The 24538-nt window shown below is 45.0% G+C and overlaps 1 protein-coding gene across 2 annotated transcripts; it reads left to right on the top strand.

Moving 5' to 3' along the window:
* Nucleotides 1–243: 243 nt before the first annotated feature.
* Nucleotides 244–24538, top strand: LOC120059501 (IQ motif and SEC7 domain-containing protein 1-like). Of its 2 annotated transcripts, XM_039008610.1 has the most exons (14): nt 245–430; nt 1275–1527; nt 2209–3494; nt 4139–4300; nt 5263–5385; nt 6079–6245; nt 7117–7256; nt 15454–15483; nt 16675–16800; nt 17029–17128; nt 17364–17525; nt 18109–18285; nt 20138–20187; nt 21642–24538. In XM_039008610.1, the coding sequence occupies exons 1-14, from the start codon at nt 330–332 to the stop codon at nt 22191–22193; spliced, it is 3429 nt and encodes a 1142-aa protein (XP_038864538.1). In that variant the 5' UTR covers nt 245–329; the 3' UTR covers nt 22194–24538. The 2 variants fall into 2 exon arrangements, with proteins under 2 accessions (XP_038864539.1, XP_038864538.1); XM_039008611.1 differs by lacking the exon at nt 20138–20187 and having other exon boundaries at nt 244–430; nt 21642–21765.

The raw sequence follows: 24538 nt of genomic DNA, 5'->3' as shown, positions 1-24538 counted from the left end.
AAACACAACACGTCCTGTGTTAAAGTGAAAGCACCCGTGACCAGAGTTAAGACAGGAGTTATATTGTGAAGCCTCCCATACACACTTCCACGTTGACTCGTTGAATCGTTTTCCGTTTAAGTCGGTTCTGAATTATTGTTAGCGTTTGATGTATTTACCTTGTCACCGTGCGCTCCAGCTGGACTTTGGAATATATATTGGACTCTCTTTAGTAGAAGTGAGGCTCCTAAATGCCAAACATGATGTAACTGTCATTGGTCACTGGTTGAACTTTGAACTGCCTGGTGCAGACTGAGTTTCCTGGAGGAGCGTGTACTCAAATCTTCAACATGGTGGACAAGGCATGGAGGAAGAGTTGGCAGTTCATCGAGAACAGGATGTCTCTGCGTGTGAAGAAGCAGTCTTCTCAAACTGTTGAACGTAAGAGTGAGTGAGTACCCTCTCCTGTTTGACCATATGCCGGGTTGAAGGGTTGGGTTGCTCCGGTTAGTTTGTTGACGCTCCACTTGGTTCTTACTGCTGTGGGATTACGTCCTTATCAATATCCTGACTGTGTTGAATTTATTCATAGAGATTGGGTTGGTGACATGTTAGAAAATGAATAGGGCTGTTAACAGTCATATTTCAAATGGTTAATCAAGGCAGACCCACTTACATGCACTTTTAATCAGCGTAGTGTTGAGAAGCTGATGTAGGCTGTGTCTAGGAATGAGAGTATCAGCACTTCTGAGAAACGACTGCAGTATTTACCCGTGTGAGTCGTGGTATTGCTGAATGCTGCTCTGCCACCAACTGTTGGCTCTTTAATGAAGTTTCTGAACACACAGGAACACGGACTTCAACCCTCACTGTTTCCTTTGGCCGTTTTCATTTAGGCATCCACAGCTTAGTTGGAATTCACGCCGTGGTTACTTGAAGTCGTAGACATTTCCTGAACTTATTCTGCAGCACAGTGTTTAAAGTAATATACACACTATGAAAGAATGAATGGTCAATGTTAGTGGTGATTGCTGTACCTAATAGGTTCTAGTGTAGTAATGGATGAGATGCCTGCTCAATGAGTGTCAGTATGGGGTGACTATTGAGAGAGCAGTGGATGAGCACAGGCTATGAAAGCTTTGAGTGACTTTTTTCTCTCTCTGTATCATTGCAGTGCGGATGGGGTTGAAATAGTAACTGTATTTCTTGCTGTGTCGTTGCAGTAGACCAACTGTATCTCTTTCTCTGTGTCATTGCAGTAGACTAACTGTATCTCTTTCTCTGTGTCATTGCAGTGTGGAGGGAGATGCGCGGCCCAGTGAGAGTGACGGTGGAGCAAGCTACAGGGGCCCAGTGATAAGCCCAGACCGCTTCGAGGGCCCCCTCTACGGCCACGGGGTGCAGCCGGGCCCCCAGCGGCCCCCCCGCAGGCCCAAGCTCCAGCACTCGCAGTCCATCCTCCGCAAGCAGGCCGAGGAGGAGGCCATCAAACGCTCCCGCTCGCTCTCCGAGGGCTATGAGCTCTCCGCTGACCTCCAGGACAAACAGGTAGGGTATCACTGTTTCAGACCCACCCTGTATATGTCCTATCGAGACTTATGAAGCCATTTTGCAAAAACTCCCATATTACCTGACATCTTTACTTACCCATAAAGTTTGAGTTACCGAACCAGATCACAAGGAATGGCGAACTCTGGAAGTTCTGTCTGTTACTACAGACTTAGGGAAAATAGCTTTTTGTTCCATACATGGAGAGCAAAGAAACTCTCTTATGAGTTCTCTACAAATGGATGTATTGGTGCCTTTCGGACAGCTCAGAGTGTTGATTGAGGACCTCTTTGCTGAGGGTTGTTTTTCACGAGTGTATTTTTTTATTTATTTGTTGTGTAATTGTAAGATGCAGGGCTCCCTTGCAAAAGAGACCTTGGTCTCGATAGGACTCCCTTTATTTTAAAGACAAAATAACATTCCCCTTACTGAACCCCTATGTCAATGACCACACTACAAACACTCGAACATCTACAGATACCTTTGAGAAGAAAACAAAACCATGGCATTGCTTTGCTACAGGTTCTCTGCTCGTCCTTGAAATTTGTATTACTAATAATGTTTCCCTGGAAAGATCCATTCAGTCCCACAAGTGTTTGAGCATTGGTCATCATTTGTCAAAATATAATCCTTATCCTATAATCAAGAAGTTGTGATAATCCGTTCTCCTCTGTCCGTCAGGTGGAGATGCTGGAGCGTAAATATGGAGGACGCTTCATAACCCGGCATGCGGCCCGCACCATCCAGACAGCCTTCCGCCAGTACCAGATGAACAAAAACTTTGAGCGTCTCAGGAGTTCTATGTCTGAGAACCGCATGTCCCGACGCATCGTCCTGTCCAACATGAGGATGCAGTTCTCCTTCGAGGGCCCTGAGAAAGTCCACAGCTCCTACTTTGAGGGGAAACAGGTGTCCCTGACAGACGACGGCACCCCCCTGGCCTTGGTACAGTCCGAGTGTGGGGACATGGAGGTCCACCACCAGGCCAACATGGCGTCTCACCCTGCCTCCCAGAACGACCTGACGGACGCCATCACGGAGTTGGAGGACGCCTTCTCCAGGCAGGTGAAGTCTCTGGCCGAATCCATTGATGACGCCTTGAACTGCCGCAGCCTGCAGGGCGACGAGGGTCTTGACCCTGAGGCCATGGGCTGCCCCGAGGTGGAGAGGGAGGTGGCCTATCAGGTGAAGCCTCACCGCGGGGTGGCGGGACGCATGCGAGAGGACATGATGGCATCCTACAGCGATGTGACTCTGTTTATCGACGAGGAGGAGCTGTCTCCCTCTCTGGGGCTGTCGCGGGGGTCAGGTGACCAGCCCTCCAGCATTGAGTCAGACCTACGCCTGCGCTCAGCCAACTCCTCCCAGGAGTACTGGCCCCTGGACGCTAAAGATGAGGGGCGTGACACAGACACCAGCTGCCGCAGCACCCCTTCCCTGGAGTGCCAGGAGCAGCGGCTCCGGGTGGACCACCTCCCCCTGCTGACCATCGAGCCGCCCAGCGACAGCTCCGCCGAACACAGTGACCGCTCTGACCGCAGCTCCGTCAAACGGCCGCCCGTCTACGAGCCTCACGGGGGCAGCCACATCATGGCGTCCTCCAAGGCTAGCCCCAAACACATCTCTCATGGCCCACCCCCGCGGGCGCCCTCCAGGGACGACGAGGCGCCCCTCCGCCACCGCCACCGGGCGCTGGAAAGCCACCTGGCCATCAACGGCTCTGCCAACCGGCAGAGCAAGTCTGAGTCTGACTTCTCAGACGGGGATAACGACAGCATCAATAGCACGTCTAACTCCAACGACACCATCAATTGCAGCTCTGAGTCGTCCAGGGACAGCCTGAGGGAGCAGACACTCTGCAAGCAGACATACCACAAAGAGACACGCAACAGCTGGGACTCGCCCGTCTTCAGCAACGATGTGATCCGCAAGAGGCACTACCGCATCGGCCTGAACCTCTTCAACAAGTAGGTGCTCAGCTCTGACTGAGTGCTAATGTGGTTGTCCACTGATTGGTGTAATTAAGGGTAAATGAGCAGAGGGGTTCTTATAGAGAAACCGAGGTGACCTATTTACAGTTATCAGGATTGTATTTGGGCCACACAATATAAGGCAATCAGTCGAATTCAATTGAATTAGCAGGGTTAAAGACAAGTCCTATGAAATGGTAAAAATGCATACAATTTGTATAAGGTAGGCCTATGGGCTAAGGTATATATTTGTGTATTCGTGTAAACTCTTTGTAGACTCATAGGTCTACTTTTTATAGGACTGATATTCTGTAGATGAGAAATTCAGACAGGTGCAGTTTTACAGTCCATCAGTTTATCCTCTACTACATACAGCCAGACAGTCGCTCCATTTTCTGTGCCCTTATTAAATATTAACCACCCTGTTCCTGTTGTGGCCACTTCCTATCAGTCACAGAATCAAACACCACACTTGGCTCTGTAAAATGACTGAATAGGTCGCAGAAGGACACACCTGCTTCAAAAAGGCCTTATTTTGATGTCATGCTAGACTTTTTCAGTCGGGTCACCTTTGGTGTCAGTCTCATTGTGTCTGTCTGCTTCGCTATAAACACGAACCCTTCTTTCTTGTGTGTCTGCAGGAAGCCAGAGAAAGGCGTCCAGTACTTGACTGAGAGAGGGTTCGTCCCGGACACGCCTGTGGGTGTGGCTCACTTCCTGCTTCAGAGGAAGGGCCTGAGCAGGCAGATGATTGGAGAGTTCCTGGGCAACCGTCAGAAACAGTTCAACAGAGACGTCCTGGAGTGAGTACTAATTTGTAAAGGCCAGGTCATGTGACACTTGTTATTGTCTATCAAAAAAACATTGATTGGGGGATCACAGTGCCTTGCACAGCTAGCATTATACTGTAGGCCAGGCCAGAACAATAGACGTACTGTTCCAAGTTCAGCAAGCCATCTTTGCATCCACCGCTCTTAATTTATATCCTAACTGGGAGGTAATTGTCTTGGAACAGTTGGTGCCAACATTGTGCCCGTTTAAAATTCTACATCTCAAAGTAAGATGGCCGAACTTTGTGTATCTGTGGCCTTGGGCCAGCCTAGTAGAACGTCCACACTCTGACGTCCACACTCTCAAATGTGCTTCATGTATTTTCAAAGGATTACTAGGTGGATCCCTATTAGATTTTGACACATCTTGACCTGCTGGGTGCAGAATGCCCCCCTGATCTGCGCGTTTCAGCTGGGTAGTGAATGAGATGGACTTTTGTAATAACCACTTTTCCACGTGTAGATTTGAACTAGAGATGGGCACCAATATGGAAAGTACATATCGACATCAGGTTGCATTTTTACATTTGATATTGATGTCATATCAGAGTTTACTGAACTTGCTGTTAAAGCTGGAATCCTTAGTTTCCACATACATTGTTGGTCTTAATTAATGATATATACCCATTGATTCTTGAAGCATATGTTTACACTGTTTGTAAACAAAGTGAATGTAAACAAACACTTGCATAGCCTCAAAACATGGTTTAATTTGTGTATCGTGGATGGTCAGTCCTGGCATACATGGCGCTCGCTTTGAATGTGAGAGTGGTTACATTTCTCCAGGCCCATCCCTCAGTTTTTCACCAAAACACAGGTGGGGGTGACTGCTTTCTTATTGTTACAATTACGGATTCCAACTTTAAATACTATACAAATCAATTACATATTTGTTTGGTTAGGGAATTCATTGGTTGGTTGCTTGTGTGTTCCAGCTGTGTGGTGGACGAGATGGATTTCTCGTCAATGGAGCTGGACGAGGCACTGAGAAAGTTCCAGAACCACATCCGGGTCCAGGGAGAGGCCCAGAAGGTGGAGCGCCTCATCGAAGCCTACAGGTGAGCCAACCGATAGACGGCTCCGAGAAGCATATACTAGGTAGACAGCCACGTTAGGATGGGGGGGGGGGGGGGGGGGGGATATAAGCACACATGTAGACTGAGGATGAGGGGCTATTCACGTAGACAGGTTTGGCCAAGAGGGTACTACAGGTCAGTATTAGCATTTTAAAATGGTAACAGCGTGATCAACATCAACCAAAATACTATAATCGCTAGAGTACTGCACATTAGTTTCGGATAACGTTTTCTCTCTCACGAGTGACCTAACAGTTCTTCACTCTTTTGCGTTACATTTTCAAATGTAATGCAAATGTTGACCAATGTCTTGAAAATGCAAGTCACTGCTGACTTTGCTCGCAACACCGTGTTGGCTAAATGACTTATTAATGCGTAGAGGGACTTGGTGCTTCAGTTACTTTTGCTTGAGTAAATAGGACAGTTCCGCATGCAATGCTGCAATAATGATGACACGGTACACACACAATGTTGACAGTTATTGTCCATCATGTGATGCATTGTATGCTGGCTTTACACATTTTCACCAGCAAGTCAATAAGACAAATGTGTGGACAAAATCCGGTTTTATATTCAAATGCATTCTATGATGGCTCTCTATGTCAAAAGCCTCTGACTCTCTTTTCACCTCTGACACGTGATGTCATCTCCCTTTCCTGTTGTTTTGTATTCCAGCCAACGCTACTGTATCTGTAACCCCACGGTAGTGCGACAGTTCCGGAACCCTGACACCATCTTCATCCTGGCCTTCGCCATCATCCTCCTCAACACAGACATGTACAGCCCCAACGTCAAGCCAGAGAGGAAGATGAAGCTGGAGGACTTCGTCAAGAACCTCCGAGGTGAGAGAGGGGGGGGGGGAATGTCATGATTTCTGAAGACAAAACGGAGACATTGTCCTCTACATATTTTAGAGAAAATAAAGAATGATAAAATCGACTAAACTTCAACAGGTGAGTGTAGGACATTCAAAATGTGATTTCTTCACCGCTTTTAACAAGGCACACCTGTAACAGTGCTATCTATCTGGATTAAAAGTAGAAAGCACACATCCACTCCAGCTCAGCAGGACAGAAGTGGAGCAGAGAATAAGCAATCACAAATGGAACAGGTTCATTTGTGCTACATGATTAGCGTTTCAATCACGAAAGCAACATTTTCATCGCACACAGATGAAAACAAGACCTTTTTCATAGCGAGGGTGACAGCAGAATGTTGACTATCTGAAGAGGCTGTCACGTGTTACGTGTTTAAAATTCCATTTCAATATCTGGCAGCGTCGGGCAGTTCACAAGGGCAGGCTGCGACTGTGTGTTTGAGTCGAGGCTGTTTTGAGGTAGCGACGACCTTGATGGAAATGTGTCAACAGTCATTAATTGCGCCTTCACACAATCACATTAGCAATTCGTAGTCTTGGGTGAGCAGCGCGATAGAAGCACAGTCAACTACTTGTCGTTTTTTGCTTGACATTTGAGATTTTATTCGAGAAGTAAAGCGTGACGGGCTGATTCATCCTCCATCGTGATGAGTGTCGGAAATGGTCAAACGAGGAGGAGTCATTGGATAAGAGGGATTCATATTCTCACGCGAAATGGAAAAGACAAAGTGTGTGTGCGCGCGTGCTGCGTCCGTGCTTTTGCGTGTGTGTGCCTCTGTCTGTGTGTGTGTGTGTGTGTGTGTGTGTGTGTAACCATCGTCTCCTCTCCTCCTCAGGGGTGGATGATGGGGAGGACATCCCCAGGGAGACTCTGGTAGGAATATATGAAAGGATCAGGAAGAGGGAGCTGAAGACCAACGAGGACCACGTGTCTCAGGTTCAGAAGGTGGAGAAACTCATAGTGGGGAAGAAACCGGTGAGGAGCACACAATGTACCTAAAACTCTGCTACTGCACTTTTTGCATAGTGCTTGATAAAAGGCAGATGCCTGAAACGCCCTTGGGTTTACTCTGGCATGACTCGTCTTAATTAAATGTGTCACTCCAAAGCCCCTCGATTAACTATGGCATTCCGTTTGTCAAATACAGCCCAAAGACACACATTTATCCATGGAGAGCGAGTGTTGGGCCTTTTCTTTACACACTATCAAATCAAATCAAGTTATATTGGTCACATACACATGGTTAGCAGATGTTATTGCGAGTGTAGCGAAATGCTTGTGCTTTTAGTTCTAACAGTGCAGCAATATCTAACATGTAATCTAACAATTCCACAACAACTACCTAATACACACAAATATAAGTAAAGGAATGGAATAACAATATATACATATAAATATATGGACGAGCAATGACAGAGCGGCGTAGGCAAGATGCAATAGATGGTATAAAATACAGTATATACATATGAGTAATGTAAGTTATGTAAACATTATTTAAGTGACTAGTGATCCATTTATTAAAGTGGCCAATGATTTCAAGTCTGTATGTAGGCAGCAGCCTCTCTGTGTTAGTGATGGCTGTTTTAACAGTCTGATGGCCTTGAGATAAAAGCTGTTTTTCAGTCTCTCGGTCCCAGCTTTGATGCACCTGTACTGACCTCGCCTTCTGGATGGTAGCGCGGTGAACTGGCAGTGGCTCGGGTGGTTGTTGTCATTGATGATCTTTTTGGCCTTCCTGTGACATCGGGTGCTGTAGGTGTCCTGGAGGGCAGGGAGTTTTCCTCCGTTGATGCGTTTGTAAAAGTTAGAGGGTTTTAGGTGACAAGCCAAATTTCTTCAGCCTCCTTAGGTTGAAGAGGCACTGTTGCGTCTTCTTCACCACACTGTCTGTGTGGGTGGACCATTTCAGTTTGTCCGTGATGTGTACGCCGAGGAACTTAACTATCCACCTTCTCCACTGCTGTCCTGTTGATGTGGATAGGGGGGTGCTCCCTCTGCTGTTTCCTGAAGTCCACGATCGTTGTTTTCCTGACACCACATTCCAAGTGCCCTCACCTCCTCCCTGTAGGCTGTATCGTCATTGTTGGTTAATCAAGCCTACTACTGTTGTGTCATCTGCAAACTTGATGATTGAGTTGGAGGCATGCATGGCCACACAGTAATGGGTGAACAAGGAGTACAGGAGGGGACTGAGCACACACCCTTGTGGGGCCCCAGTGTTGATGATCAGCGAAGTGGAGCGGTTGTTTCCTACCTTCACCACCTGGGGGCGGCCCGTCAGGAAGTCCAGGACCCAATTGCACAGGGCGGGGTTGAGACCCAGGCCCTCAAGCTTAATGATGAGCTTGGAGGGTACTATGGTGTTGAATGCTGAGCTATAGTCAATGAACAGCATTCTTACATAGGCATTCCTCTTGTCCAGATGGGATAGGGCAGTGTGCAGTGTGATGGCGATTGCATTGTCTGTGGACCTATTGGGGTGGTAAGCAAATTGAAGTGGGTCTAGGGTGACAGGTAAGGTGGAGGTGATATGATCCTTGACTTGTCTCTCAAAGCACTTCATGATGACAGAAGTGAGTGCTACAGGGCGATAGTCATTTAGTTCAGTTACGTTTGCATTCTTGGGTACAGGAACAATGGTGGCCATCTTGAAGCATGTGGGCACAGCAGACTGGGATAGGGAGAGATTGAATATGTCCGTAAACACACCAGCCAGCTAGTTTGCGCATGCTCTGAGGAAGCGCCTAGGGATGCCGTCTGGGCCAGCAGCCTTGCGAGGGTTAACACGTTTAAATGTTTTACTCATGTAGGCCACGGAGAAGGAGAGCCCACAGTCCTTGGTAGCGGGCTGCGTCTGTGGCACTGCATTATCCTCAAAGTGGGCAATGAAGGTGTTTAGTTTGTCTGGAAGCAAGACGTCGGTGTCCGTGACATGGCTGGTTTTCCTTTTGTAGTCTGTGATTGACTCTAGACCCTGCCACATACGTCTCATGTCTGAGCCGTTGAATTGCGACTCTACTTTGTCTCTATACTGGCATTTTGCTTGTTTGATTGCCTTGCAGAGGGAATAACTACACTGTTTGTATCCGGCCATATTCCCAGTCACCTTTCCATGGTTAAATGTGGTGGTTCGCGATTTCAGTTTGAGGAATTCTAGGTCAGGTGAACAAAAGGACTTGAGTTCCTGCATGTTGTTGCACCATAAGTCGTTAATCATGAAACATACACCCCTCGCCCATCTTCTTCCCGGAGAGATGTTTATTCCTGTCGGGCACGATGCACAAAGAATCCAGGTGGCTGTACCGACTCAGACAGCATATCCCGAGAGAGCCATGTTCAGGAGAGCCTTTTTTCTCGCAAGTATCCAAGCAATCTCATATGTTGCCTTGTCGTTTTCTCTGCAACAGCGCTAGATCTGTCCATTTGTTGTTGTCCTTTGAGCTGTCTTTTGAGTTGCGCTATTTTGATATTTCTGGAGGTTGCTTTGTGACGGATATGTTTTGTCAAAGTGGGCATGGTGTGACTGGAAATGTCCCTCTAAATTTGCTCCTTCAAAACAATTGACTGCCTTCTGTCAAATAAGACAAAGTGAGGTAGTCCTATTATGCAGAACAAAAAAAAGATCCATGTCGACCAGACTGCAAAATTAAATGGGAGTAGCAGACTGATGTGTCGGTCGCTGTAGCTGAGCAGTTGCGTTCTATTTCAGTCTTTCTGTTCAACAGCTGCGCTATACTGCCATCTATCTGCCGTCCAGGGAGCAATAGGTATATTCAATGACGTGATTCAGGCTTCCATTAAACACATTGAATTGAAATTGTATCATTGTTATGTTTTATGAATGGAAACTAGGAAAATCACCGCAATCTGCAAATGAAGGGCTTGCGCAATGAGTACCACTGCACTAATATAACACTTAGTATAGTGAAAAGGCATAGCCTACTTACACTTACTATATAGGAGCAAAAACAGAGGGTAAACAACAAATCAAATTGTATTGCTTGTGTACACCGATTTTGCAGATGTTATCGCAGGTGCAGCGAAATGCTTGTGTTTATAGTTCCAACAGGGCAGTAATGCCTAGCAATAATTTTTTTAAAGCAATAAACACATCATCCAAAAATATATATTTAAGAAATATCAGAATGGGCAATGTCAGAGAGCGGAATATAAACATATAATGTATATATATACGTATAATGATGTGTAAATATCGTATGGACAGTATATGAATAGAAAAGGTTTATTCAGCAGTATACACAGTGCCCTCAAAGTATTCATACGCCTTGACTTATTCCACATGTCGTTGAGTTACAGCCTTAATTCAAAATTGATTTAAATGCATTTTCTCACCCATCTACTCACAATACCCGATAATGACAAAGTGAAAACGTGTTTTTAGCCATTTTTGCACATTTTATTGAAAATGAAATACAGAAATATCTAATTGACATAAGTATTCACACCCCTGAGTCAATATATGTTAGAATCACATTTGGCAGCTATTAGGCTTTCTTGGTTAGTCTTTAAGGGTGTTTTCACACTTGGTCCACACTTGGTCCACACTTGGTTAGTCTTTAAGGGTTCACACTTGGTCCCTTTCAGACAATTTATGTGCACTCCAAAGGAACTTAGACCCCTCGAGCCCCCAAAGCGTACCGAAATGTGACCATCTCGAGAGGTGGTCTGAGTTCGGTTCCCTTGAATTCCACGGTCCGGTTCCGTTTTATAGGACAATGTGAACGAAAGCTCCCCAGGTTCACTTGCCATTATTGCAACACAGTTTCCCCTGCCATAACCCGCCACAAAAAAGAGAAGATATATTGATGTGCAGATTCGCATCATTTTTTGGATATTGATTAGCGATTATTAAGGACACACAGAAATTCCAAAATGTGTGGAGTTTTTAGTTCAGATTATTTGTTTGCAATATGTGATCTATAGACTACGAGAGCTTCATAAGCTGTTTATTGTTTGTGGGGTCTGAATAGTGTGAGAAGACAATATATTTGGTGAGAATCAAATATTTTCTAGCTCTTATTAAAGGGGCAGTAGCCTACCTTGGGTGTACAATTTTCATTTACAGCATTATTCTGCAATAGTTTTTCCCCCCCCCATCAATCTACACACAATACTCCAAAATGACAACGCAAAAACAAGTTTTTAGAAATTCTTCAATTTTATTAAACAAAACAAAAAAAAGATTACATTTACATAAGTATTCAGACCTTTTAATCAGTACTTTGTTGAAGCACCTTTGGCAGCGATTACAGCCATGATGCAGCCACCACCATGCTTCACCGTAGGGATGGTGCGAGGTTTTCTCCAGACGTGACGTTTGGCATTCAGGCCAAAGAGTTCAATTTTGATTTCATCAGACCAGAGAATCTTGTTTCTCATGGTCTGAGAGTCCTTTAGGTGTCTCTTGGCAAACTCCAAGCGGGCTGTTGTGCCTTTTACTGAGGAGTGGCTTCCGTCTGGCCAATCTACAATAAAAGCCTGATTGGTTGAGTGCTGCAGAGATTGTTGTCCTTCTGGAAGGTTCTCCCATCTCCACAGAAGAAGTCTGAAGCTCTATCAGAGTGACCATCGGGTTCTTGGTCACCTCTCTGACCAAGGCCCTTCTCCCCCGATTGCTCAGTTTGGCCGGGCAGCCATCTCTAGGAAGAGTCTTAGTGGTTCCAAATTTCTTCAATTTTAAGAATGATGGAGGCCACTGTGTTCTTGGGGACCTTCAATGCTGCAGAAATGTTTTGGTACCCTTCCCCAGAGCTGTACCTCAACACAATCCTGTCTCGGAGCTCTACGTACAATTCCTTCGACCTCATGGCTTGGTTTTTGCTCTGACGTGCACCGTCAACTGTGAGACCTTATATAAACAGGTGTGTGCCTTTTCCAAATCAATTGAATTTAACTCCAATCAAGTTGTAGAAACATCTCAAGGATGATCAATGGAAACAGGATGCACCTGAGCTCAATTTCAAGTCTCATAGCAAAGGGTCTGAATACTTATCTAAATAAGGTAATTCTGTTTGATATTTTTTATACATTTGCAAACATTTTTAAAAACCTGTTTTCGCTTTGTTGTTATGGGGTATTGTGTGCAGATTGATAAACATTGTTTTTTAAATATGTTTTTAATAAGTCTGTGACATAACATTTGGAAAGTGTCAAGGGGTCTGAATACTTTCCGAATGCACTGTACATATGAAGTGGGTAAAACAGTATGTAAACATTATTAAAGTGACCAGTGTTCAATGACTAGAATACAGTATATACATTTAAAGTGGGTAAAACGGTATGTAAATATTAGTAAAGTGGCCAGTGTTTAATTACTATGTACATAGGGCAGCATTCTCTAGGGTTCAGGGTAGAGTACCGGGTGCTAGCCAGCTAGAACAGTGACTAAGATTCAAAAGTTTGTGAGGGTCTTAGGGGCCAAGTTTGCGCATTCTGTGTGAAGGGACCATTTCAGGTTGTCAGTGAAGTTCACGCCGAACTTGAAGCTTTTGACCCTTTCTACTTCGGGCCTGTGGATGGGGTTGTGCTCTCTCTGCTGTCTCCTGTAGTCCACAATCAGCACCTTCGTTTTGTTGACGTTGAGAGAGAGTTTATTTTCCTGGCACCACTCAGCCAGGGCTCTCACCTCCTCCCTGTAGGCTGTCTCGTCATTGTTGGTAATCAAGTCTACTACTGTTGTCGTCAACAAACTTGATGATTGAGTTGAAGGCGTTCGTGGCCACGCAGTCATGGGTGAACAGGGAGTACAGGAGGGGCTGAGGACGTACCCCTGTGGGGTGCATACTCAGCCCCTCCCCTGTGGGGTGCGTACTCAGCCCCTCCTGAGGATCAGTATGGTGGAGGTGTTGTGGCCTACCTTCACCACTTGGGGTCGGCCCGTCAGGAAGTCCAGGACCCAGTTGCACAGGGAGGGGTTCAGACCCGGGGCCCTGAGCTTAGTGATGAGCTTGGAGGGCACTATGGTGTTGAAGGCTGAGCTGTAGTCGAACAGTAGTTATTTCTCTTGTTTAGGGCAGTGTGCAGTGCAATGGAGATTGCGTCATTTCAGTCATGTAAAGGTAGAAGGGGGAAAAGCCTGAGATTCTCAGTGACCCCAGGAATTTAAAGGAGTGATTAACCCCGTATACCCCAAAGAAAAATGATCCCTCATCATCACTAAATGGCAGTATCAAGACCCTAAGAGGGCCGACAGTACAGTGAAGTACCTGGACATTAAACAACAAATTAGACTTCCATTCTACAATAATGTACTGTATCTGTCCCACTGGTATTGTAGAGCTAGAGATCTTGTTTTCACCTCAGTTGTTTAAACCACTTCATTCAACTCATTACTGACTCACGGACAGGATTACTGAAACCCTACTTTGAGGTTCCCATGAGGGTTGCTTGCACATAAATGTCTCATGGCTTATACAGACGTAAACAGACAGATGTCTTGGACCATATATCGGAAGTTTACATACACTTAGGTTGGAGTCATTAAAACTCATTTTTCAACCACTCCACAAATGTCTTGTTAAGAAACTATAGTTTTGGCAAGTCGGGTAGGACATCTACTTTGTGCATGACACAAGTATTTTTTCCAACAATTGTTTACAGACAGATTATTTCACTTATAATTCACTGTATCACAATTCCAGTGGGTCAGAAGTTTACATACACTAAGTTGACTGTGCCTTTAAACAGCTTGGAAAATTTCCGAAATTGATGTCATGGCTTTAGAAGCTTCTGATAGGCTAATTGAGATAATTTGAGTCAATTGGAGGTGTACCTGTGGATGTATTTCAAGGCCTACCTTCAAACTCAGTGCCTCTTCGCTTGACATCATGGGAAAATCAAAAGAAATCAGCCAAGACTTCAGAAAAAATATTGTAGACCTCCACAAGTCTGGTTCATCCTTGGGGAGCAATTTCCAAAAGTCTGAAGGTACCACATTCATCTGTACAAACAATAGTACGCAAGTATAAACACCATGGGACCACGCAGCCGTCATACCGCCCAGGAAGGAGACGCGTTCTGTCTCCTAGAGATGAACGTACTTTGGTGTGAAAAGTGCAAATCAATCCAAGAACAACAGCAAGGACCTTGTGAAGATGCTGGAGGAAACAGGTACAAAAGTATCTATATCCACAGTAAAACATATCAACATTACCTGAAAGGCCGCTCAGCAAGGAAGAAGCCACTGCTCCAAAACTGCCATAAAAAAGCCAGACTACGGTTTACAACCGCACATGGGGACAAAGATTGTACTTTTTGGAGAAATGTCCTCTGGTCTGATGAAACAAAAATAGAACTGTTTGGCCATAATGACCATTGTTATGTTTGGAGGAAAAAGGGAGAGGCTTGCAAGCCGAAGATCACCATCCCAACTGTGAAGCACGGGGGTGGCAGCATCATGTTGTGGGGGTGCTTTGCTGCAGGAGGGACTGGTGCACTTCACAAAATAGATGGCATCATGAGGCAGGAAAATTATGTGGATATATTGAAGCAACATCTCAAGACATCAGTCAGGAAGTTAAAGCTTGGTCGCAAATGCGTCTTCCAAATGGACAATGACCACAAGCATACTTCCAAAGTTGTGGCAAATGGCTTAAGGACAACAAAGTTAAGGTATTGGAGTGGCCATCACAAAGCCCTGACCTCAATCCTATAGAAAATGTGTGGGCAGAACTGAAAAAGCGTGTGCGAGCAAGGCGGCCTACAAACCTGACTCAGTTACACCAGCTCTGTCAGGAGGAATGGGCCAAAATTCAGCCAACTTATTGTGATAAGCTTGTGGAAGTTTACCCAAAACCTTTTGCCCCAAGTTAAACAATTTAAAGGCAATGCTACCAAATGCTAATTGAGTGTATGTTAACTTCTGACCCATTGTGATGAAAGAAATAAAAGCTGAACTAAATCATTCTCTCTATTATTCTGACATTTCACATTCTTAAAATGAGGTGGTGACCCTAACTGACCTAAGACAGGGAATTTTTGCTAGGATTAAATGTCAGGAATTGTGAAAAACTGAGTTTAAATGTATTTGGCTAAGGGGTATGTAAACTTCTGACTTCAACTGTATGTAACAGGTTGTAGGCACGTGTCCTGTATGCACTTAAAACAGTAATGAGAGTCTCCCTCTGATATTTTCTCTGTCCTCCCATTGCAGATTGGATCTCTCCACCATGGAATAGGATGTGTAAGTACATGGTCACAGTTTGGCATGCAATGATCATGTCATTGTTATGCATCATTTTACTCACCCACAGTTTCTATGTAAAGCAAGGGCCATTTAAATGTGTTCAGTGTTCGGCCTGTATTAACATCACCCAGTCTTAGTGTCAGGATGGCTAAAATAATCCACATCCTGTAGATAATTGCTGTTTCAGATGGCTTTAGTTGGGATTAAGGGTCTTCTTGCCCCTAAAAGTCCACACCTATTACTGAGATGAGCAGGATCTCCTGTGATGCACCTGTAGACAGAGTCAACACATATACATTCCTCGGTGCCAGTGAGCTGCACCGTTTACTGACTGTGCTGAGCCGAGCATGCATCACTGCCAAGAAGCCGACCACACAGAGAGGCTGCACGCAGACACACGCATACACACATGTGCGTACATACACACACACACACACGTACGCACACACTCCTATCCACACAGAAGCCTCCCACAGACAGAGGGCATTTGTTAGAGTGGGTATTATTAGTCATGAATGTTTTAGGGGTGAGACGTGCTGAAAGACTGTTCTGAATCTATTTGGGAGAATAATAAACGATGTAACCTATGTGCTCACAGGCTTCTGTTCTACTGCCATTACACTGTTTACATAATCATAGACTAGAGGAAAATCATCTCGATATCAGCTGGCTCCTGCTTTTCATTGGATGAATGAGACAGTTTTATACCGTCTTCATTTCCTGGTATTCAAGTTTTATGAGCACAATTTGTGTGGGGAATAAGTGACAGATGTGTTTTGATCCAAGGGAACCTAGTCTAATCACTCTGTGTCCCCCTGACTCCCGAACAAAGTAGGGTGGTGAAACCACCTCTCCTAACGACAATGAATACATCAGGATGAATAATGTAACGAGGAGAGAAACAGCATCACACAGGGGGTTTTATAGCACACTATTCAGACATCATTATAACCCATTTCCCCTGCACTCCTCACACTAAATCATCCTAAAATAGAGGCTCACTGTTTGTTTTCATTTCCCTGTTGGCATAGCTGAGGGGTGTGTGTGTGTGCGCACGTATGTCTGAGTGTGTGCATGTGCGCTTAACAACAGTTATACTTCAATTTGGGGTCATATTACTCTTTGACCTAAGCCCAGGGCCTGACCGCTGTGTGTGTTAGTGAGTAATGTCGCTGGGTTGGTTTCTAGGTGCTGTCCCTGCCCCATCGCAGGCTAGTGTGCTACTGTCGGCTGTTTGAAGTGCCAGACCCCAACAAGCTCCAGAAGTTAGGCCTGCACCAGCGGGAGATCTTCCTGTTTAATGACCTTCTGGTGGTACGTGTCCTCTCCCGCCTTTTGTCCTGCCCTGTCCTGTGTTAAATATGGTTAGTCAAATATGGTCTTTCAAATGTGACCTCACAGCAACAACAATGAGCAAAGAAGTACAGTCTATGAGCTTTCAGTTCAAACTTTTTTTTTGGTTTCTCCAATATCTTTCTTGCCCTCACAGTATAACTCGTGTATTTGTCTGTGTGCTTGTTTGGGTGTTTTATTTGGGTGCAGGTGACAAAGATTTTCCAGAAGAAGAAGAACTCTGTGACATACAGCTTCCGGCAGTCTTTCTCTCTGTATGGGATGCAGGTTCTGATGTTTGAGAACCAGTGTAAGTAGAACAGACCTCTCCCTGCCCATTCACCATCTCTGCGATGTGTTGTTAGCCCAGCATGGTTATATAGTACATCCCACTGGGTTCAATTTGCACATCTATATACATGCAACCATCCTGTGATGATGGAACGAGACACTGTTTATACTTTCAAAACATTAGACAGATTTTAAACTTCCTTTGTGGTCGATGCCCTGAGTTTTAAAGGTCTCTCTCTGTGTGTTTGGTCCAGATTACGGGAATGGAATCAGGCTTACATCAGCCATACCAGGTGCCGACATCAAGGTCCTCATCAACTTTAATGCGCCCAACCCCCAGGACCGCAAGAAGTTCACTGACGACCTGCGAGAGTCTATCGCCGAGGTCCAGGAAATGGAGAAATACAGGATAGAGTGTGAGCAGACATTTTAGCTCTCTGTCCCTCCCTCTGTTTGCCCCGCCCTCATTCCCTTTTCCCCTCCACCCTCATTCCCTTTTCCCCTCCACCCTCATTCCCTTTTTCCCTCCCACCCTCATTCCCTTTTTCCCTCCCTCCATCCGCCCCTCCCTCCCTGGCCGCTGCGAGCCATGTAAACTCAGTCAAGTAGAGGCAGATAGGGCCTGGTCCTCATTACTCACTCTCTGTTTATGAGAAGGTATGTTTATAGAGTTCACAGGATGACTACCACGAGGAGGATTGTGTTTGCGGAAGGGCATTTATCAAAGAGAAACACACACAAGACTGTTTTTACGAATGAGTCGAATATGCGAAAGGATTTAGGTGCACTTTTACAATGTTACATTTGATTATTATGTAAATGCAATAGTTACCGAATTTATAGTAATAATCTATATAAAAGTAAGTGCCAGTAATGAAATTATATGAGGAAATGTAGAAATATTGTATGTTTGAAGATGAATGCTGAAACACACACACACACACACACACACACGCTATCTTTACCTTACTCTCTCCCCATATGTATGTTCATATAAAGCTGAGCTTGAGAAGCAGAAAGGGGTGGTGAGGCCCAGTATGTCCCAGAGCTCTGGGCTGAAGAAGGAGGCTGGCAATGGCAACATGAACCGTGCCAGTCTGGACGACACCTACACCATGGGCGAGGGCCTGAAGAGGAGCGCCCTCAGCAGCTCCCTCCGCGACCTCTCCGAAGCAGGTAAGGTCAAAGGTCACCACTGTGTTCGCAAAACGGTCCTTTCCTGGGAGAGACCCTATTGTTTTTACCTCCTCACTCGTCCTATGGTAATATAACTCTGAACATCCAACATGTTTTATCGCACCTTGAATTGATGTCCGACTTCCCTTAAGTTGTATTGATGATTAAGTAAAACGTTATTCGGGTGAGAAGTTCTTATTAAATAACTGAAATGCATTCTGTATCTGGGCAGTGTGAGACTTCACAAGATAATAGCGCTTAAGGTCCTGTTAGTTTAGTCCTAAAATTATTTTCTGGTACTGGTGCCCTACCCCAATGTGAAATATTTTATCATAACCTGGGATATGAAACAACAGAAGTAGGTTTGTGCCATTGGAAAAATAGACGTTTCTAAATGAATAAGCTATTTGGTATGATGTTATCAATAGGTCTACTTTAGAGGGTTTGCCTTTCCACTGAGAAGTGATATTGAAGGAAGGATGGCTCTCGCCCCTGTATCTAAATCAAAATATACTTTATATCTCAATGAACACCTTTGATTTTTTGCACTTTTTCGTGTCACATTCTCATTCTTAAATCTCTATTTTTTTTCTCAAACATTTCATGATAAGGCTTGCTTGTTATATGTTTAATTAATCCACCGTTATTCACTACCAGTCATTCTCTCACGTATTGCTGCGATCCAAACCTCCTGAACTCAATGGGGATCTGTTCTCATACAATAACTGACGCGAGACGAGATCTGGTTCCAAAATTACAAAGAGCGTCTCATTGTCATGAATATCGAGAGTGTTTCACATAGCGTTTCGACTCTAAAGCGAATCACCTTGAGAACATGTCATTCATTCTGGATCGCAGTTATGTTAAGACATCATGGTAACGTAATGAAATCCATACAGGACTTCTACAGTAGCTCACATTTAGGATGTATTTGCTCTGTTTCCATTGTCGTGTTGGGTACTATACTGAAATACAGATACGATAAGGCTAGTCAGTGCTGAAGTCAATAGATCAACATAGGAGTATTTCCTTCCTCCTGTCTTAGGTCTCTGTGTACGTTTAAGCCCTAACTTTCTCAACACAGGATGTGGCACGGTAGTGTGGTCATGTCCTGTGTACAATATATTTTCATTTTCTCGCCATTCTCCATCTCATTATGTACTTCCTGATATTTCCATTCCCATTGGGTTTTCAACTGTTTCTCCATATGTAAAGATTGGTCATGTATCCATTGGCTGAGCCTAATGACAGTGGCAAACTGCTCTATGTGCTCGTACACCTCATGTGCAACAGCCATTGTATTGCTTTTGATGTTTCTCCTCCGTGACTGTCACTGCCATTGGCTCTCTACGAAAGCCACCCGTTACCCTTCCTTATGACAATCTACATCTTGTGACAACATTAAATCTGTGTTGTCACATTTTATCAGGGAAAAAAATCGATGAATAATCGTAACTCGTTGTAGATTAGAAATACTAACATTGCTTAGCTCTTTGTAGTTATGCCGATGTCCTCAGCTGAATGTTGCAAAAATGATTTCCTTGTCCTTTCAGTTTGAGCAATGCAGTAAATTCAAAATGTAGTGTAAAAGTACACTGACCAAATGTCTCTCTCTATCTCCTAAGTAAATATGAACAAAGCTGCTAAAATAATGGACGTGACAGTAATACCTACCTATCTATCAACCGGTCCCCCACACACTCCCTGCCCCTTTTATCTCAGCTTCCAGTGTACTACTCACAACCCCCTGCACTGCCCCCTAGGGGAGAGGAGGGCTGCCTAAACCGCTGTAGTTGATCCAGGAGTGCTGTCCTATCCATTTCTAATCTGTGGTATTGCATGTCTCGGGCAGGCAAGCGTGGGCGCCGCAGCAGTGCAGGATCACTAGACAGCAATATGGAAGTAAGTTGGAAGCAGCTGGTGTCCAAGCTACTCTGTGATGATGTGCTCTGTAAAAAAAAAAACACCGTTTATTTTTGTTGTTCTTGCACCCCTCTCTGCTTCATAGACTCTCAGTTCATTTTGTTTTATGACCTTTTTTTTAATCTCGGATGCCTTTTAACAACCTGCCTGCCTCGGTTAGTGTGCATGCATGGGCTGCCTGCCTCTGACGCTGGCTAGATGGGAGACATGTCTTGTTTTGGTCATGTGGCCAGTTTGCCCTTTTTCTTGAAACAAGCATGCCTCTACTACTAATTCCCCCTTCCTCCCTCTAATCCACCCAGCTGTTTGTTTTGATCACAGTCTAATGTCTTCCATTCAGCCATGTCCCGACCCGCAGTTTGGCTTTCCTTTGGGGCTCTCTTACCTTCGGCAGGGGTGCCAGTGAATACCTGTTGTAGCACCTACTCTCCCCCTAGTGTTGTGCAAATCTAAAGCCCCCCCCCCCCCCTCTGGTCCCTCCTGTCCCCTGCCTGTCCTATTGAAAGAAAGCTCACAGAGGTTTGAGGCTTAGGGAGGAAGGTTATCTTACAGCAGCTCACGGTCACGTCAATATCTCACTGTCAGAACTTTATCGATGAGCTTTTTACACACAATATCAAAGAGTCAATATGAAAGATGTGGATTTCATTCATCATCATTTCTTCATTCCATGAGTCCGTGTGTTGGTTTTGAAGTCTGGGAACCCTTGAAAATGTCATTCCACTTTCAAAGAAATCTATATGGTCTCTTCACAACCTTGGGCAGAGCATGCACCAAAGGAAGGGCTTTTAAAACGTGGATGAATCACAAAAAGGATAGAGTCGGAACTAGATTGGTGGATAAGTGAACAGAGTTATTTTAAAATGTGACTACCAGATCTCCAGCATCTCTGCTTCCCGCTGTCTGGCTGAATGCAAAGCCAATATGGATGGAGATTTTGCTTGTCACCTCCTCTGCATGTGGATCCTCTGCCGCCATTGTTTTTAACCAGTTGCATGTGGGACTCTCAGGTTTGGAAGGCGTTCAACAATATGAATACATTATCAGCCTTTTATACTTTTGATGCATCTACAATAGAAGGTTCCGTTTTCAAATCTCTCTGACGCGTATGTCATTTAAGAAAGTTTGAGTTTTTTTCTATATAGGTTTCTTCATTTGTAACATTGTCGAGTGGCCATAACCCTGATATTCCCATTCGTTATTTGTCTGTCCTCCATCGTGAGCTGATATTTTTAGTTCATTTTTTTGCATGCACTGTCTGTAACGTTTTGCAACTTGCTGTTGACCCTTAAATATGCAGGCAGTTTTCACCACTTCCATGAGGTGATGCCTTAGCTTAACTGCTGGTAGTCTAGTATGTGGTGTGATACTGTGAGTGTCTGCCTGTATAGAAGGCATGGATAGAGATGATGTTACCCTCTTCTCTCCCACAGGGGTCCATCATTAACAGTCCTCACATACGCCGGAGAGCCACCACCCCACGCAGCGAGGGCCCGCCCCGGGGCCACCCCACCATCCCCAACTCCTCCTCCCTCCTCGGGTCGCTCTTTGGCAGCAAACGGGGGAAGCCTTCATCCCAGAGCCATCCTCCTCTTCCTCTGCCTGGTCACCCCACCCTCATCTCCCACACGCCCCATCCCTCCAACCTCCACCACACAGCCCAGCAGGTAGCCCAGGCCCAGCTCCACCACTCCCAGTACTGCCACGTCCAACAGAACCCCCCTCCCTACCACCACCACCACCATTACCACCCCCCTCCCCACACACAGTACCACCAGCACCCGGCAGCATATGCATCCTCCTCCCACACACACCAACACACCCACCCCCACCCGCATGTACCACAGCACAGCCACGCCACCCATAGCCAGCATTCCCATCACGCATCACACTCCCAGCATGCCCCTCACCACCACAGTCAGCTGCAGGGCCCGGCACCCAGCGGGCCCAAACCCAAACACAGTGGCATCAGCACCGTGGTGTGACGTCCCTCACTGAAAGAGAGCGCGAGAGAGAGCGAGAGCAAAAGAGAGAACGAAAGAGAGAGAGAGAGAGAGAGAGCGAGCGAGCGAGAGCTAGAGAGAGAGAAAAGATTGAATGAGCAAAAGGAAAGAGTGAGTGAGTGAACTTAAGGGAGGGACAGTCTCTTCCCCCAAAGGGACAGAGGGTATACTGTCAGTCGATGGCCTATCTACTGTGTTCCACTGCTGTGATGGAGATGGACCTCTGGCAGTCCCATGTATCCGCTCCCCCCTTCAGCTGCTCACCAATATGCTGGATGGAAACCAGACTCAATTCTTCCACAAAGGGCCTCAGCTCGAACCTTAGTAAGGGCCTCTGTCTCTCTGTCAGGGCTTCAGGGAGGTGTTTTGTACGGGGAAACGCTTTCCCTCCTCCTCCTCACGAACTCACACCAAACCCGGCTGTGACGGCTGAAGAGAACCGTGCGTTCTCTGTAGGCCGCTGTCCACTTCTCCGTTCTTTCAATAGCCTGTCTTCCCTTCACGTCATCAGGAGACAAGACCACCTGGGATAGGCCTGAGAAAACAAGTCTGACTGTTTTCTCTGTCACAATGGCATATCATATCGTATACAGTCTTTTTAAACAAAGCTAGCTTTTAACACTGCTTTCTTGAGGTTTCCAAAACGCTCTTCATTTTTAAGAATGCTTTTTGTTCTTGCCTCTCCTAGAATTCATGTAGTGTAAAAAAGCGAGGCGTAATCATTTCACAAAAACTAGACCAACGGACAGGCTAACAACAGTCTCAATCGTAGTAGTTCTAGTGTTGTATTTACTGTAGATGACAGCTTGACGTGTTGTCTCCTAGCTCTCATTGATAAATGTGCCAATTACTAACGCATAAACTATTTAGTCTAGACTTCATGTACGGTATATTGTGCGTAAAGTACCTTGTAAGATTATACTTACAACCATTATTATCATTAGAAATAAACTGTATCAGTATTATACTGACTCTATGGTAACAGGATAGATGGGAAGGGGGAGTGGAGCCACATTGTCAGGCAGGCCAATAACCTAATCTGGAACCTTTTGCCTTCCAACCAGAGCATTGAGAGACTGGAATGCAGCTGTGGCACATGGCCCTCCTAATGCTGGGCTGTCATGTATAAAACCTCAGAGTGAACAGATATGGGTGTCTACTGACCATATGTTGTTCCTATGCCGGGTGGACGGGTCTCACTTGGCTCGGTGTAGTACTCCTTTATGAAGTACTGAAGTGTAGTACTGTGAGTAAGGACATGTAGTAAGATGGCAGTGGGGAAGTGTCACAGATCTTGTGTTGAGCTCATGGCCTTCGTTTGGTTGTATGCTGGCTAAGCTCACAGCTTTCCTGACCTCTCAGACACTTTATGTTATAGAAGTTGAGGCTCACGTCGCTTTACTGATGGACCCGCAGTAAAGCTGACAACGTCTCATGCCTTTGATATATGAAGCAGCTGCATTCTTGACTCTTCAAATCAAAATACGATAATCCTTTTTTTTTTTTTTGTCATCATTAAACTATATCTTTGTTTTCACCACAAAACCTGAGTAGGTGAGTGACTAGAATTTAGTTTTTTGTTTGTCATCTTAGTTTTTTTTATCATTATGTACAGTATGTGCAATATCTTCGTACTGGTTTTGTACATTCAAGACAAAAAAAGTGTCCCCTCTGTTTGTTTTGTGTGTTTTCATGTTGCGTCGTTATTTATTTAGTTCGGACCCCTGTCGTTCTCTCTCAGTGGCTTAACGCGTGGCTGTTCTCGTGGTTCTCTGAGAAACACAGTCCTGGAGTTTTCGAATTCAGTGGAATTCAGTGGAATGTCGAAGTGATTTTGCATGTAATGTTATTCATGTGAGGCTACCCTCAGCACATTGTATAACAAATCAGTGTTACCATAGTCGATTGAAGTGCAATCACATAAAAAAACATGCAGACTTGTAGGCCCTTTACAGGTTCAAGTCTGTTATCATGTCGTCCTGGAAGAGATTCAGGTGAATTCTTTTTTTTTTTTTTTTTTTCAGATGATATACTTATTTAGACAGTTGACGGCAGTGCTTGACTCGGACTGAAATAGGTTCCGGTACTCATTTTGGGTACCAGTACTGTTTATATTTAGGTGCTGGAGCTCCTCGATACTTATGAGCTTAAGATTCTATAAGAGGAACAGAACCTCGAGCAGTAGTTTGAAGTGCCGGTACTCTGCTCCGGTGTCCCAAGTCAAGCACTGGTTGACGGTGAAAAGAAAGAGGAATGTGTGTATATATTTTAATAAAGGAATATGCTTCCCTCTGGGCAGAACATAAATATTTTGCTGGATAAGCACA

The sequence above is a fragment of the Salvelinus namaycush genome, chromosome 14 (assembly GCF_016432855.1).
Source record: "Salvelinus namaycush isolate Seneca chromosome 14, SaNama_1.0, whole genome shotgun sequence".
Classification (NCBI taxonomy): Eukaryota; Metazoa; Chordata; class Actinopteri; order Salmoniformes; family Salmonidae; genus Salvelinus; species Salvelinus namaycush.
This window is presented reverse-complemented; position numbering and strand designations above follow the sequence as displayed.